Source organism: Anopheles merus, chromosome 2R, assembly GCF_017562075.2.
Source record: "Anopheles merus strain MAF chromosome 2R, AmerM5.1, whole genome shotgun sequence".
Lineage (NCBI taxonomy): Eukaryota > Metazoa > Arthropoda > Insecta > Diptera > Culicidae > Anopheles > Anopheles merus.
The window spans coordinates 11,906,441-11,920,765 of NC_054082.1; the positions used below are offsets into that span (position 1 = coordinate 11,906,441).

Here is a 14,325-nt window from a genome sequence, read left to right on the forward strand (position 1 = left end):
TAACTTTTAATTCTGCAAATGGCACGTTCCAGCATGTTCTGCTCTGGTTTTCGGTATTATTTGTGACGTTGATGCCTCGACGGTTATGGGCAGTAGCGTTGCGCATCAAGGGATACGGCACTCCGCTTGCCAGGCTGTTTCATTTGGTGTTTTTGTGTCATCTTTATCGCAAAATGTTGCTCCGAAATTTCTGTAACTGTGTAACGTGCTGTTGACAAAGAGAAAAACACAGCGGGGACATCGTGGGCATTCTGTTGGGAGCATAACACGACACTGGACCAGATGGCGATGATAGTAATTAATTCAACGTAGTGCAATGTTCTCAAGCTTGTGCTCGTCTTAAAGATATGATATTAAAGGGGTGTTATTGTATAGAAGAATGATTCACACTATTACCACATTAACGATAAGCTTTTTACAATAACCAAAAAGGATGGAAACCATTTGTTAAACTTCACTTTTGCAACACTTAAAGTACAAGAGAGAAAAGCATAAATAATCCCCTAACACGAGTTTAAATTTTCCAGACGCAATCGGCAGGAATCGTACCGTATTTCTTTTCACGCTTGAAAGCACCCAAGCTCTCAACCAGGTGGAGCGAGCGCCGGAAAACCTCCCCGGAGGCAAAACGGAAGCAACGCAAACCCCCCCCCCTTTCCCCTCCCAAAAGCTTTGCTCCGATAAGACATCGATGGAGCAAATCCTTTTCGGCAGCGTTGGCATGTTTTAATTAAAAACTCGTCCATCTTTGACTCAACCGGGCGAGGCGGCAATCCATTGCCGAGCGAGAAATTACTGCGAACATTTACTTGCAGGCTGGTACGGCAAAAGGGACGCGGTGGAGTCATGCGGCCATGAGCCTTTTCATCAGCTCTTCCCTCTTTACCCGTTTTGTGCCACTCATCCCGTTGCCCCTTTGAGGACTCAGCCGGGCACTTATCCGTGCGTTTTCTAAGGTCTTCAACCGTAACGAAGCCACAGCAAAAGGCACATAAATCTTGCGAAAATTGAAAGCGTTGAAAATTAGAAAAAAGAGTGCAAAAAAAAGCAGTACGACGAGCGTGTGGTGTTACCGTTTTGGTGCAGAGCCAAGCCAGGGCGCCCGAGAATGGCGTCATTGAGGCCGACCAATCCTAGCTGAAGTGCCGGTGACACCTATTGGCAACTATGTGCGGATGCGGTAACTGTGGTAGCCTTTGCTCTCTCTCTGTGTGCACTCGTTTCCAGTGGTCCGCGTATTCTTTTAAAGCGTACAGCGTTTGTTTCGAAATTCTTTAATTATATGTTTCACTCTCAAGACTCGTTGACACTTCAATACAGTGTTGCGTGACAGCAAATGACAGTTAACATAGCGGTTTCAATAGCGCACACCTTCAAACACTCGTGTGTGAGGTTGATGACGCCAAGGCGATTCCAATGGCGTCACCGAAGTGGTCGGCTCTGTTGTCGTTCATCTGTGCTAAAAGTCGTGCGCGAGAAACAGGTTCTTTTTATTCTATTTCAACAATAATCCAATATTTCTTGCCTTATGACGAAATATTGTCATATTCTTTCGGAAACAATGGAGGAGGAGAAACATTACCAACACCTTTGACGACACGGCGGGGCGTAGTATGCAAACTGAACGACACATTCACCCCTGGCGGATCGAGGTCGCGTTTGATAAGTAAGAAATAATGGCGAAAACGACTCTAAAAAAGATCAGAGTTTCCCATCTCTGGGTAGGTGGGTGCAATTGTTATGTGTGTGTGAGAGAGAGAGAGAAAAAGCCGAACCGTTGACGTGCAAAAAATGAGCCTCCATAATAAGCTCCCGAAAGCTCTTTCCCTCTCCTTGGGGGGCGAGTGCTAAAGGAAATGGATGAAGATGAAAGGATTCCGCGTCGTTCGGAAAACGTTTTATCTTCTCACACACGGTAACGATGTGCGATACACCTACGATACACTCACACACACACACACACACACACACACACACACACACACACACACACACACACACACACACACACACACACCCACGTGTTTCCCACGCACGTTTGCACGTCACTGCACACACACACACAAACAATCCTTGGTTGAAAAACGCACACCCGCAACATCCGCTGCCATCACACTTCACGTTCGAGCCACTTTTCCAGGTGGCGGAAATTGTGACGAGCAAAGACGATGATGCGGACATGATGCGTAGAAAAGCGATCATTTTCTGCTCAGCTGAGCCAGGGGGTGAAACAGCGCGGAGGGACGAAGGGGGAAATGATTGAAATGCGCGAACGGCAGCAAACTTTCATTCTTGCCGACTCTTTGCTCCGCAAACAACCCTTTTGCCGTGGGCCAAACAAGGGGAAAGCTTCTTTTTTAGCTCGCAGAACGCTACGGAGAGGCACACACAAAAAAAGTCACACACACACACACACGCGGAAAAAGCCACTTTAGGGAATTCAAGAGATATGCTTTCTTTTTCCCTCGCCGCTGCGCGTATGTACGCAGTGCGCGTTACAAATCGCACAGGGGGTGGTTGCTGGGAGGGATGGCCAAGGCGTGGTGCGGCAGAGAGATCGATGATGCTTTTCCGGTGCGGCTGCTTGGGTACCATGGCGTAGAATGTGACGGAGAACGCCTGCTGAAGGTCGTAAACTTTGTGGCTTTTTAAGCCGCCCTTCTTCCTCCTCGCCTGTGTGTGTGTGGGTAGGATGAATGTGAAATGGTTGTTGTTGTTGTTTTTTTTCTTTTTGCTTTCCTCTGGCCCGTTCGTGGGTGATACTTGGTTGAAAGATTTCATCAACGCCCACACACACACACAGCCAAACACCCATTGGAGGGTGGTTGCCATTAGGCAATTTTTCTTCCGACCCGTCAAAGACAATTTTCCGCTATCGATGTCAAATGTGGGAGCTTTTTTGCCTGCCTTCTCAGCGTTCGTTTACAAAAACACAGAGAAGCCTGTAGAGCGTGCAGACAAAAGCGATGCCACTGTGTAGGTTACTTGCTATAAAAAAAACCGTTTTTTATTACATTTTACAGCCGATTGCGTTTGTACAATTGCTCCAGCACTGGGAAAGCCCACGAAGCCACGAAGGCGCTGACGATGGTTAGAAAAATGAGATGTTTGCTTTACTTCACTGTCTGTTTACTTGAACGCCAGCTCGAAAAAAACCCACCCACTGCCATTATTGCCCTGATACAGCAGCAGGAATCGAGACGTCATCAGCGCACGCCAATTTCGTTTCAACGGGACAAACCCCAAACCGGACGGGCAGAGTGCGATTAATGTGTTTGCCAATTCATGATGCAAATATCGATTATCGGAACCATTAAATCCACATCATTTCGTTTTCGATGGGCCTGCCTCGCAGTTTCCTTGGGCCAGCCAGCGGAGAGCGTGTTCGGTTTGCGGTAATTCCGTAATGAGCCATCCGTGCCACCTCAAGTAGTGCTCTCGGGTCCCTTCACGGTCTGGTCGGTCAGCCCATTCGGGCCGTAGTGCGATTGCCTTATGGTTTTTGGCCCACGACATTTGGCTCTCGTTTCTCGGCCCTCCCCATAACTACCTACCGCAGTTCGTGACGGTGCAGGGGCCCGGTGGTAATCAGTTCCGGATATCCATTTTGAAAAATTAGCTTCTATCGCTCGACAAAGCTCAAATCGTTTTTCTCTCACTGGTTCCTCACCTCTCGGTGTCTCATCATTGTACACGGTTAATGGTTCGTGAAGAACGGCAGGGAAGCCTAAAAAAACAACCTCTCCAAGAAGTCACTGCAGACGCACACTAATGGTCCGCTGTTTGGCCCGTGGCCATGCCTGGTGAACGATTGTAGTCGCTTTTTGTGCTTAATCTCCAACACCGTACGCTCTACGGAGCAGCCCGTGAGAGGCGAAAAAGGACCTACAAGAAACAGATCGATCGATTGCAGGTTCGGTGTGAATTGCTGGCCCAAAATCCACACCGAGCGACCGGGCTCGAGGATATTAATTGAATCGTTGACATCGACCTGTCAGAGAGGGCTAGATGTCGAGTTGTCAACGGTAGGAGCGTGTGGCTGCGCAAAACCTTAATGTCTTCTTGCCAGTTGTGGACCGGCACAGTGTAATGGAGCACCTCCACTATCGTCTCTCCCACTTTGTTGGGGGTTGTTTTTTTGCCGCTACACATTTGGATCATTTCAATTCCGAGAGTGTCCTTTTTACATCGGTTGAAGGGCTGCCCGATTCGTAGCCCACCATCTCCAGCAAAGAAAACGAACCCCGAACGAGAAATACAATTCCCCAAAGTACACTACGGGAAACGGTCGTTTCATTTTGGGGCACCGACATTACCCTCCCCCGGATGTGGCCGTGTTTAATTTAGTTCTTTGAACTTTTTTTTCTTCTGTTGTTGCTGTTGTTGTAACCACTTCTCCCCCCCCCCCCCCCGCTGCACCCACTGTGTCTTATCCGGGGTGCGCAGAAGGGATGGAATACTCGGCGGTACCTTAAATTTCATCGGGGTCGAGAGCGAATCACTTTACGGCTGTGAGCGTAGAACAGATTATAAAGCAAGTTATTGTTTGAGTTTGCTTAGTTCTTGACTCGGCAATTTGTTTTTCGGTTTGGAGTGTGTTTGCCCAGGCTCGCTTCGGGAGCGGGGGGTTTTCACTCGCCGCACTCACTCACTCACTCGCTCGCTCTGCCGATCATCGCCTTTGGGGCTGGAATCCGGCGAGACTGAAGCCCACCACCATCGACGGCAGCGTAGAAACGATGAAGCGCGCTGTGAAGGCACTGGAATTAATATAACCCGGGCGCGCGCTATTGCTTGCGTTCGGCGTGTTCCAAGAACAACACTGCCGGAGAGCAGCAAAATGATGGGATTCATTAGGTACGCCCAACATTGGGAAAGTGTCGGCAACGCGCTGTAGGTTATGATGACGGCATTCAGTGTGAAGCGCTCTAGTCACACTAAAACAAGAGACGTCCCAAGGTATCTTGCGAGTAGATTCGGCTGAATGTGCGTTGTCTCCGCACTGGTGAAAATGGGAGTGAAGCAAATAGGCCGTACGTGTGCCTCATGCACACGCATACACCTTGGGTGTTTGAAATGAACCGCTCGCTGTTATGCAAATATTTTGCTCTTATACACATACACACATACACATATTAAGATTAGGGAGTGAGCTTTACGACCAATCGGCAATGAAACGAGTAAGTGTCAGAAATGGGGAATCGCCCCAAAGCTGGCAGTTCCTTGCTGCTTGGGTACTGGTTCCGTGTGCTTTCCCCCATCGGTTGGGGATACGTCGAGAAGGTAATTTCATTTCGTCGTAATATGAAATGGTACCTCTATATTAAGTACCGTGCTTTCTCGCTGCTCTTGTCTTCCTCGCCAAAGACACCCGCGGGGCTTTCAAGCTCTACCCCTAATAAGCGAGAATCCTTCCTTTTCACCATTTCGGTACATGGGGTTGGCTCTTATCTCCAAACGCGGGACATTTTCTACACACAATGGTCGCCAAAAAGGAGGGAAAAATATGTGGCACCGAAAATGTCATAATGGTTTCTTATAATAAAAGGAAATTCACTGGTCCCGCTTTCCCGGTATCAAACACCAAACCTCAGGCAAGATCCGAAATAGTAAGTTTGGTCGAAGCGCGCTCGTTGCGCTTTAACAGTCCCTTCGAGGTATGCGTGTCCCACATTAGAGCTAGCCCTAATGGGATTTTTGGTGCCTTTCGCTGTGCCATTGGCGGGAAAGAACCATCACACTCAAGCATCCAACATCTTGGGTGTGGGAGTATTAGCAAATTATTCGCCCATATTCTACGTCTATCCGTAGCTGTTTGGGACCGAATTATGTCGACAAAGCGAACACGCGCTGATACTTGGAAGCGCGAACCGACTAATCGCACCATTGCAGCAGTATTAGTAGAAGGATACGTTCTGGTGGGAAAGGTTTCAAGAACACGAATGAAATGACTTCAAAATACCATCGTTTGTTATAAAACACACATTATTACTGCGTGGTATTCCTGTCAGCATTCAGATCGAGCGTTTCCCGGCAGGCTAGTCGTCGCGCAACCAGTTCCTTTCGCACACGCGGTAGCATTGTGTTCTTAATTAAGAAGCCCATCAATTATGCCACCTTGTCAAGGTTTCACTACTTTGGAACATATTATTCAGTGAATCAACAGAAAAAGGATACGGAATGGTTGGTTCCCTTTCCGTTTTGCTACCAGTGTGCTGATGGCCGGGTGCGTGTACGGTTGTCACAACGCTCAGCAGTCAGCTCAACGGATGAAAGCATTTCGTTGGAAAAGTAGCGAGCATTTCATATTGCAAAGGGCTAAGGTGTTTCTGTTTTTAGCGGTATCAAACAGTCAGCAAACAAAATGTGCCCGATATGCCAATTTTCATTTCTGCGAATGTGAAATCACTTTTACTTCGGAGAAATTTATATTTTACCATCAAACAATATAGCCCGCGCGATGAACTACGTGCGTCCCGTGCCTTGGTATCAACTCAGGTAGGACTCGGCGTAATGCAGTCTGATCTAATAAAGTTTGATTATTGTTAACTGGAATTTTGAAAGGGTGCTCCCGACATCATGAGGAAAGTAGTGCGGAGTTAAAGAGGAAAAAAAGTTCAAGCAGCAAAAGGTTCAGTTTTCAGTGTATTAATGTAAATGGACTGAAATTTTGTAAATTTATCGCCCATTACGCACTTCCAAAAATAGCCCAAAAAAAAGGAGGCTAAAAATAAGAGTCTGAAACAGGGAAACTCTAGAACTGCTTCAACAGTGAGAAACGCTAGGGGCTGCTGCTTTCTATCAACCATGACGTTTAACCGAAAGTGCTCGAACAGCCACCGGTAGCTATTTATACTTTCATTTCAACATTCGGCACACAACATAACCGCCATCGATCGATGTGTCCTTCCTTGGGCAGTAAGTTCTCTTTGTACGCAAACGGCTACACTCTCTCGGCGGTACCGAGAGAAAGTCCAAAGGGACAAAGTGACCGACAAAGTTCGCCATTGGCTGTCATTTTGTTACAGGGTTTTTGGTTTTCTTTTGCTGCTCCACTCTGCCCTTAAGGGGTAAGCTTTTTCGTTTTGTTTTCAACCTTGCAACTCCACCGACCCCAACGATGGACCACGATGGTCGAAGGGTCATCACTGCTCGAGGAGGTCGCTCCGAGGGCACTCAAGGGGCTGGTCCCCGAACAAAAACACACTGCCACTTCTTGCAATTCGAAAACAAAAAGCGGCACCAAGCAAAATGCGTAACAAAGGGCCACAATGTTGCCGTGAAGGTGTGGTCGAGTAGAGTACGCACTGGGAACAAAAGACGCTTCGGTTGTATCCAGTTTTAACTAAATTATAAAGATCGCAACAAGCACCGAACCCGTTGTCCCGTTGTTGTGTAGCTATCCTTTTCCCAGCACCTTCGCCTCGATGTCCTTTGCTTGACATCGTGTATTCGTCCTGTGCGCCCAAGGTACAGCTCCCACAAAGCCATGCGTCAACCGTTGTTCCTTCCAACTTTTTGGAGCCTTTATCCCCGCTAAGCCCCCCCTCCCCCTGCATTTGCTGGGCGTCCTTAGTATCACGTGACAGATTTTAATTTATTCAGCGGGACAGTTTTGCTCCGATAAAATTAGGGTTGCAAATGGTGATGAAGCACTCGTACGCACGCTTTCCCCCCCCCCATTCGCAGTGGTGTTTTATCATTTTTGTTACGTCCGACGCAGTTTTGCCTCATTATCGCGTGGTATTAGCGAGCGAGCGTAGTCCATCCTCACCCATCCAGCCATAAGACGTAAGCAGCTGGCCGTCGCCATTGCCGTCGTCGGTAAAAGCTACCGGACGGAATGGTCATAAACGTGGAGCGTGAGTGAAAGGACGCCGCTGGACGCTTGGGGTAAACGGCTGCCTTATCGGGAAAAGGCCTGATCGAAACGGCCAAAAACTTCTAGTGGCAGTTCTATCGCACAAACTTCTCCCGCTTCCTTCCGGCGTAACGGGCGTTGTCAAATGACTTCCGCTTTACAAACGGCCAGAACGTGAGACGGGCCCAAATTGAGGGTGATACACTTTCTCCGGCCTTACTACCTTCGGGCGAATTAAGAAAGGTTTCTTCTCGTTGTAGATGAGTGGGTAGGTGTGTGTGTGTGTGTGTGCTACGTTTTTTGTTAACTTTCGATATCTCATGGCACGTCGGCAATGGGTTGTAATGATTTCTCTAGCCCAGAAAAAGGTCAACTTGGAAGTTGCGAGTCTTTTGTTACATCCGAAACCTGATCACTGCGCCACGATGACCTTTTTTCATCTCATTTCACTTCCTCCTTTTTTAGCTTGATTATAATTGATTTTTCATTATACATCGATGCGGCGTTAAAGCAAAGTACAATGCTATGGATGAATTCTTCTTCTTCTTCTTTTTGGCTCAACAACCGTTGCCGGTCAAGGCCTGCCTGTACCACACTACTTGTGGGTTTGGCTTTCAGTGACTTATTGATCCCCTCATAGCAGGATAGTCAGTCCTACGTATGGCGGCACGGTCCATTTGGGGCTTGAACCCATGACGGGCATGTTTTTAAGTCGTACGAGTTGACGACTTTACTACGAGACCGGCTCGCTATGGATGAATACAGTTTTTAAATGATAGGTAACATTATACTAAGTTAACAGTTATAGTTCTGAAGTTAAAGTTTCAGTGTGATGATCGTATACAACATATACAAGATACACAAGCAAGTAGTAAGAAAATACTAAATGCAACATTGGCCGTGGCTTGAGCCGGCAACAAGCCACTACATGTATAAGCATCCTAACAACTTTTCAAATCATCGTTTGTTTCATTCCCTTCATTTTCAATCCGGGCCGTTAAAGGGCACACGATTTGTCAATGCGCCCCGACTGTGGAAGGAAGTTTGTCTAATCAATTTCTTAAATCAATTTCGAACCATTTGTTTCGAGCAACCTTCGCCGTATTCGCCCAACTCATCTTGAAAAATGGCGATAGGATTCCCATTTTGTATAGAGATATTTTTTCCCCTGGTTTGATATATTACACAACAGCCCAGAAACCCAGAAAATATCGCAAAAGAGGCTCGGTAAGATAGCAAAAAAATGAACAAAAAAAACAACATTTCAACCCCTCTTTAGCAGCTCCAGCAGGAATGTAAGTCACATTGCTGCCACTGTGCAAAACGCGACAGTAAGCTGTTAGGAAGCAGTCGTCACTGCTGTATTTATTTTTCTCACAAAAAAAAAAAGGATAACGCGTTTGTTTCACGGGCAACACACAGTCTACACCCAGTGCTGTCAGTCTTCGCTGCGCCCGTACCACACAGTTCGGCCCATCATGACTCATGCTGCATATTAAAATCCTTCGTCACACTAGAACTGAAGGCAACGCGGGACACGCATCGCGCTCCCTGACGCCCCGAAGTAACACCGAAAGTAGTGGTGGAGGGGAGGAAGGGAGACACAATCCTCCGTCAAAACGTTCCCACGGCTGTGTGCGGGACGACTTGGGGTGTGTGGGCTGTCAGAGTTTGTGACACATCCCCACGGCACCCCTTCGCGCGGGCAAGAAGTGTCGAACAGCTGCCCCTGCTGTACGCTACGGCACACCGAAAACAGACACGAGGGTGGCAGCCAGCGTAAGGCACGCATACACATACCACACCAGGTTCAATTCCGAAATTCTTTTTGCGCAGGACAATCGGTTTGGTGGTGGTGGTGGTGGTGGTGGTGGTGTGCGGTTCGTAGTGTGCGGGTGGATAGGAAGTGACCCTTACTGCATGGCATTTTCCACCGCAGTGGTAGTGGTGGTGTGAAATGTGTGTGGCGACGTGTAGCAAAACATATCCCGCACAGGGTGGTTTTCCGACGGCTGCTTGTCAGAAGGGACCCCGTTCTCCCAGTTTGGAATTTGCCCGGTGCTAAAGTCCTTGCCGAAGAATAAACAAGGAATGTGTGCCTTCGCATTTACAGTTTTCCACATGGTAAAACTTAAAATCGCATGTAAACATACTCCCACGGTATACTTCGCTTTCGTTTTTGCAGGATTCATTGCTATCCCTTTCCTGCTTGGGCACTGCTCGGGATAAATCAAACATGGGTAAAAGAGTTGCTCTGTGAAGCACGGGCGAAGAAAATGTGCTCCAGTATTGATTTTTGTTTCTGCACCCTTCGCCGTATTATTCTGCGTTCGTCAAAGTTTCGCTTTGGCTTTCCCCAATAGGCAAGACACTGCCATAGCGATAGCTCCGCTTAACAGGGACCACTAACGTCAACCCGTGACCACAACGCAATAGGGTGAAGCAGTAATGCAGAACTTGGTAACTAAAAATATATACCAAGGCAGGGAATGTGATGTATCCTTGCACTGGCCGCCGAACAAACGCCTGTAGGAACTAGGTGCGTATGCTTGGGAGCTCCACACACCCCGATCGTGCCAGGTGTAGGTGCACAGAGGTCCTGTTTTTTTTTGTTTCCTAAGTATGGTACCCTACAGCAACTACAAGAATCGCTTTCCAACACAAACGACCGATCCGCACAGGGGTTCCGGGTTCGGTAGGGGTTTTGCGAAAGTGCGCGCACACTACAAAGGTTTCCTCAAGGTAATCTTATATCCCTTTCGGCGGGTAGCGTGCAAGCGGACCTGCGCTCAAGCGGAATCTAATTTCCTGCCTGGTTTCGCCGTAAGAAGTTTTCGCTAACCGGGACGACCGACCTGTTCCCGGTCAAGTTGAAGGTGGTGAAACGAGCCAAAAGGCAACAACAACAACAACAAAAAGTGGGAAGGCCACAAAATGCAATCAAGAATGCATTAAAAAAGCCATAAGTTGACATTTGAACCCTTTCGGCGGGGTGCTCGAAACACGAACCAGCTCCAAAGGCTTATGGCTCTTTGTTTCACGTTGCGTGCAGTCCTTCCTAGAGGTTCAAGGGTGTCCCTGGGGGTGCTGGTAGACATGAGCCACACGGACCCGCCGGTGATAGCCTTAACAAAAGGGGTACGACAACTCTGCGATGTACCGAGCAGGAATCAATATCTGCTATTGCTCCCCAGGGGTTAAAATTGAGACACATTCGATACTGTGCAGTAAGCTTATATACTGATCCCTGTTATCAGATCGGTACCTGTAACTTGACGATGCGATTAGCTCGTCCTTCCGCTGCTAGACTTAAGCCGTTCTAAAGCGCTTCTTACCTGAGACGGGACCGTAGAATAAAGTGTCACCAGGACAAAGGCATACGCCACTGGCCACACTGAGGATGACATCGTAGCTGCTACTGCTGCTGCTGCTGCTGCTGCTGCTGCTACTATGTTAATGGACGCTGAAACGGCAGTAACTGCGACACACTTTCAAACTACCAGGTTGTATCACCTGTATACAACACACTGTATCCTTCCGTAGCCCTACTTCGGAGCTCGTTCGTTTTTGGTTGGGTTTGGTTTTCTTTTTTCGTTACACACTCTTTCGTTTCTTTCACCTTAGTACCACTATAAAGTCACAATGTAGCGCTGCACAAAGGCAACGGGGTGCAACTAATGCACGACACTCACACTAGGACGGCACTCGGGTGCAAAGACTAAACTGGACACTCACCGCAATAATGATTCACCTGAAATTGGTAATGAATAAGATAGTAGGATAAAAAAATCTTTCCTTTCTTTTAAGGAAAACTATCTTCAAACTATTGATCTTCTTTGGCGTGTACCACTCAATTGTAAAGTAGTCCTTATGTTCCCCCGATTTACCCATACATGATGCAAGTTTTTTTTTTGCCTGTGGTGTTTTTTTCTCTCTGTTCAGTCGAATACTTCACACTTCGCCGAATATTCTTCTGCCCTCTACCGTACGCTCCTGAAAAACTGGCTGATTCAGCATCAACCATCAGCCACCGATAAGCCTGCAACCGAAGACTGAAGCGTTCCTGGGCTCACCGTGCGTGTAATCGAATATCCTAATCCCCTTTTTCGTGTTCGGTTTACTAGCCTCCAATCGAACAGTCTCCAACCGACATCCCCTTTCCCGTGCCACGTGCCTACAGTGGGGTGCGGATAAATATCCTGTTCCTGTTTTCTTCACTCCACTACGTACAATCGTTCGAATGTGTGTATCTACTTTCGATACCGAGTTCATGTCAATCGATAAAAATTACAAACCAACACAAAACCAACTGGTGCGAACCAGTGCCCAAAAACAATGTCCAAACGGGGAGCTTTGGTTTTCGGGCACATGCGATTTTGGGCAGTGCGATATTAAATGCTGTTTTTTTCTAAAAGGAGCTCACAATCCGTGGGATCTATCGCCTTCGACACAGAACTGTAGTGAGGTTTTCAGTATATCCTTCGTCCCCCCAAAACAGAGCGTTTGTGTTCGTTCGATTCCACACACACACACACACGTAGAGAGTTTTTCTCCCTTTCCCCACCTCGCCTTTTATTTTCCACACTAACTCTCGCATATTCTCTCTCTCCTTCTCGGCAGTCGTATTTTTGTTCTCTCTCGCTTCATTTGCCACAATCACACACACACACACACTCACGCGTAGACACTCAAAGGAGCAGAAGCAGCCCATCACACACGCCCCGTGTAGAGCACATAGCTTGCTCATTGTGTTCGCTCAGCTGCGCAATATCCCCCTTTCATCCACACACACACACACACACATACACACACCAACACAGTCATACACTGTGAAAAGGAGTTTTCCTTTCTACACATTTGCGCACGCACGCCAAACCCGACCAATACACAAACATTTGCGCACACAAATACGCATACACACACACGCGCACACACACGCACACACACACACACAATCGTGCACAGTGAGATTTGGTGGGTCTGGTTTTCACACAATGGCGCAATGTCCGGCAATGGCTGGTGGGAAGGGGGTAGGGGGTGAGGGAAAGAGCAGTTTTCCGACGGCGATGATTCATACTTCACCGATCGATTCTTGTGTATGAGAGTGTGCGTCGTGTGTGAGTATGTGTACACTACGCGACCTTTGGTCACACGGAACACGGAACATTTCAGGTTTTACATTGCATCAATAGAAACTCAGACACACACACATGCACACATGCACATACACACTCGTACACTGCGGAAAACAGTCATGGAAATTCTTACGAGTTAGAATTCCCACACACACAGCGTCTCGTCCTTGTGGAAGAAATGGTTGACTTTCTGCAAGGGAAACTTTCGCGTAATGACAGGCACTCGCATTTGGACACGGTCTTCCTACCCCAGACCTAGAAATGGAATCAGTCTAAGGAACCAACGATTAAGGGGAACTTCGCACCACCAGCACGCTCTTTCACAGGTGTTTCCTTCACGTACTTAAAATCTGTTGAATACAGTACAATTTCTTCGCATTATATCGATGGTGACACTGATTCTGTCGGTGACTCATTCGTAAGCAAGAGTATTATATCGATTACTGGACAAAGTGCTTGTTCGATTTCGTTCGATCACCTCTAACGCCGCTAATGTACAACACTTTTCGTCCCCTCTCCCCATCCACCCCAACGTTTCCGCTAGCAGCAGCAACTGTTGAGAAACTGACGACCAAAGCTCATTAAGCCTGCTCGACCAGGTATGGTCCTATGTACCGGGATGGCAAGCGGTAACCACCAACACCACCATCACCTCAACGCATACAGCTTGCACACCTCTGCGGATTGGCCAGTCGTCGAACCCCGCGGTACCTGCACTGAGAACCACTGGAACGGAAGCAATTTCCGATGTGACTGCTTACGGCACTGTATCGAAACTGTCGAACTGCCCGAGAACGGAGCACAGAGGGTTCGGTTCTGTTGTGCGCTGTTTGGCAAAACGAGTGGCCCTTCGGCGCTTGGGAGAGAACGCTTTCGGAGACCAGCTAGTTGCGAGCAAATTACAGACACTCCTGTATGCTCAGGCTCCCGTACAACTCACACGGACTGCTCCATCGCTCTCTTACAAAGAGGGAGTAGCTGAGCAGTCAAGGGATACGGATTAAACGGGGGCTGTGGTTCGGGCTGGGTGACACAGGACAGTTGTTTTACCACTTCTCGGCAAACGGGGGGGTTTTTTTTATTCTCCTCATGCTACAGCCGACGCTACTGCCTCATCGATTGCGACACGATGGAGACACGAGGCTATTGAAAGTGGCCAAAGGGGAGAGCGACGTTGACGGTTTCGGAAGGCGACACACTCTGCGATAGCATAACAAAGGTGTAATCATTGATCCGCTGCAGGAAATCCCTTTTACGAATCAACGCTCTCGCCTTCACCCTCTTGTGGACAAAGGGGCACAAGGCACAGGGCAATCCTATGTTTTAGCA

At 47.9% G+C, this 14,325-nt stretch overlaps 1 protein-coding gene across 11 annotated transcripts in view; it reads right to left on the bottom strand.

The window, feature by feature from the left end:
• The window catches only part of LOC121590902 (amyloid-beta-like protein), a 70,608-nt gene extending 56,795 nt beyond the window's left edge, over window positions 1-13,813 (bottom strand). For 4 of the 11 annotated variants that reach the window (XM_041911068.1, XM_041911067.1, XM_041911066.1 and 1 more), the window contains exons 1-2: window positions 13,708-13,813; window positions 11,197-11,612 (exon numbers count right to left, since the gene is read on the bottom strand). In XM_041911068.1, coding sequence (XP_041767002.1) covers window positions 11,197-11,268 — 72 coding nt within the window. In that variant the 5' untranslated portion in view covers window positions 11,269-11,612; window positions 13,708-13,813. Of the gene's footprint in view, window positions 1-11,196; window positions 11,613-12,156; window positions 12,256-12,284; window positions 12,308-13,474; window positions 13,499-13,611 lie in introns of those variants that run through there. The other 7 variants (XM_041911059.1, XM_041911062.1, XM_041911060.1 and 4 more) reach the window with 7 other exon arrangements.
• Between the last annotated feature and the right edge of the window lie 512 nt (window positions 13,814-14,325).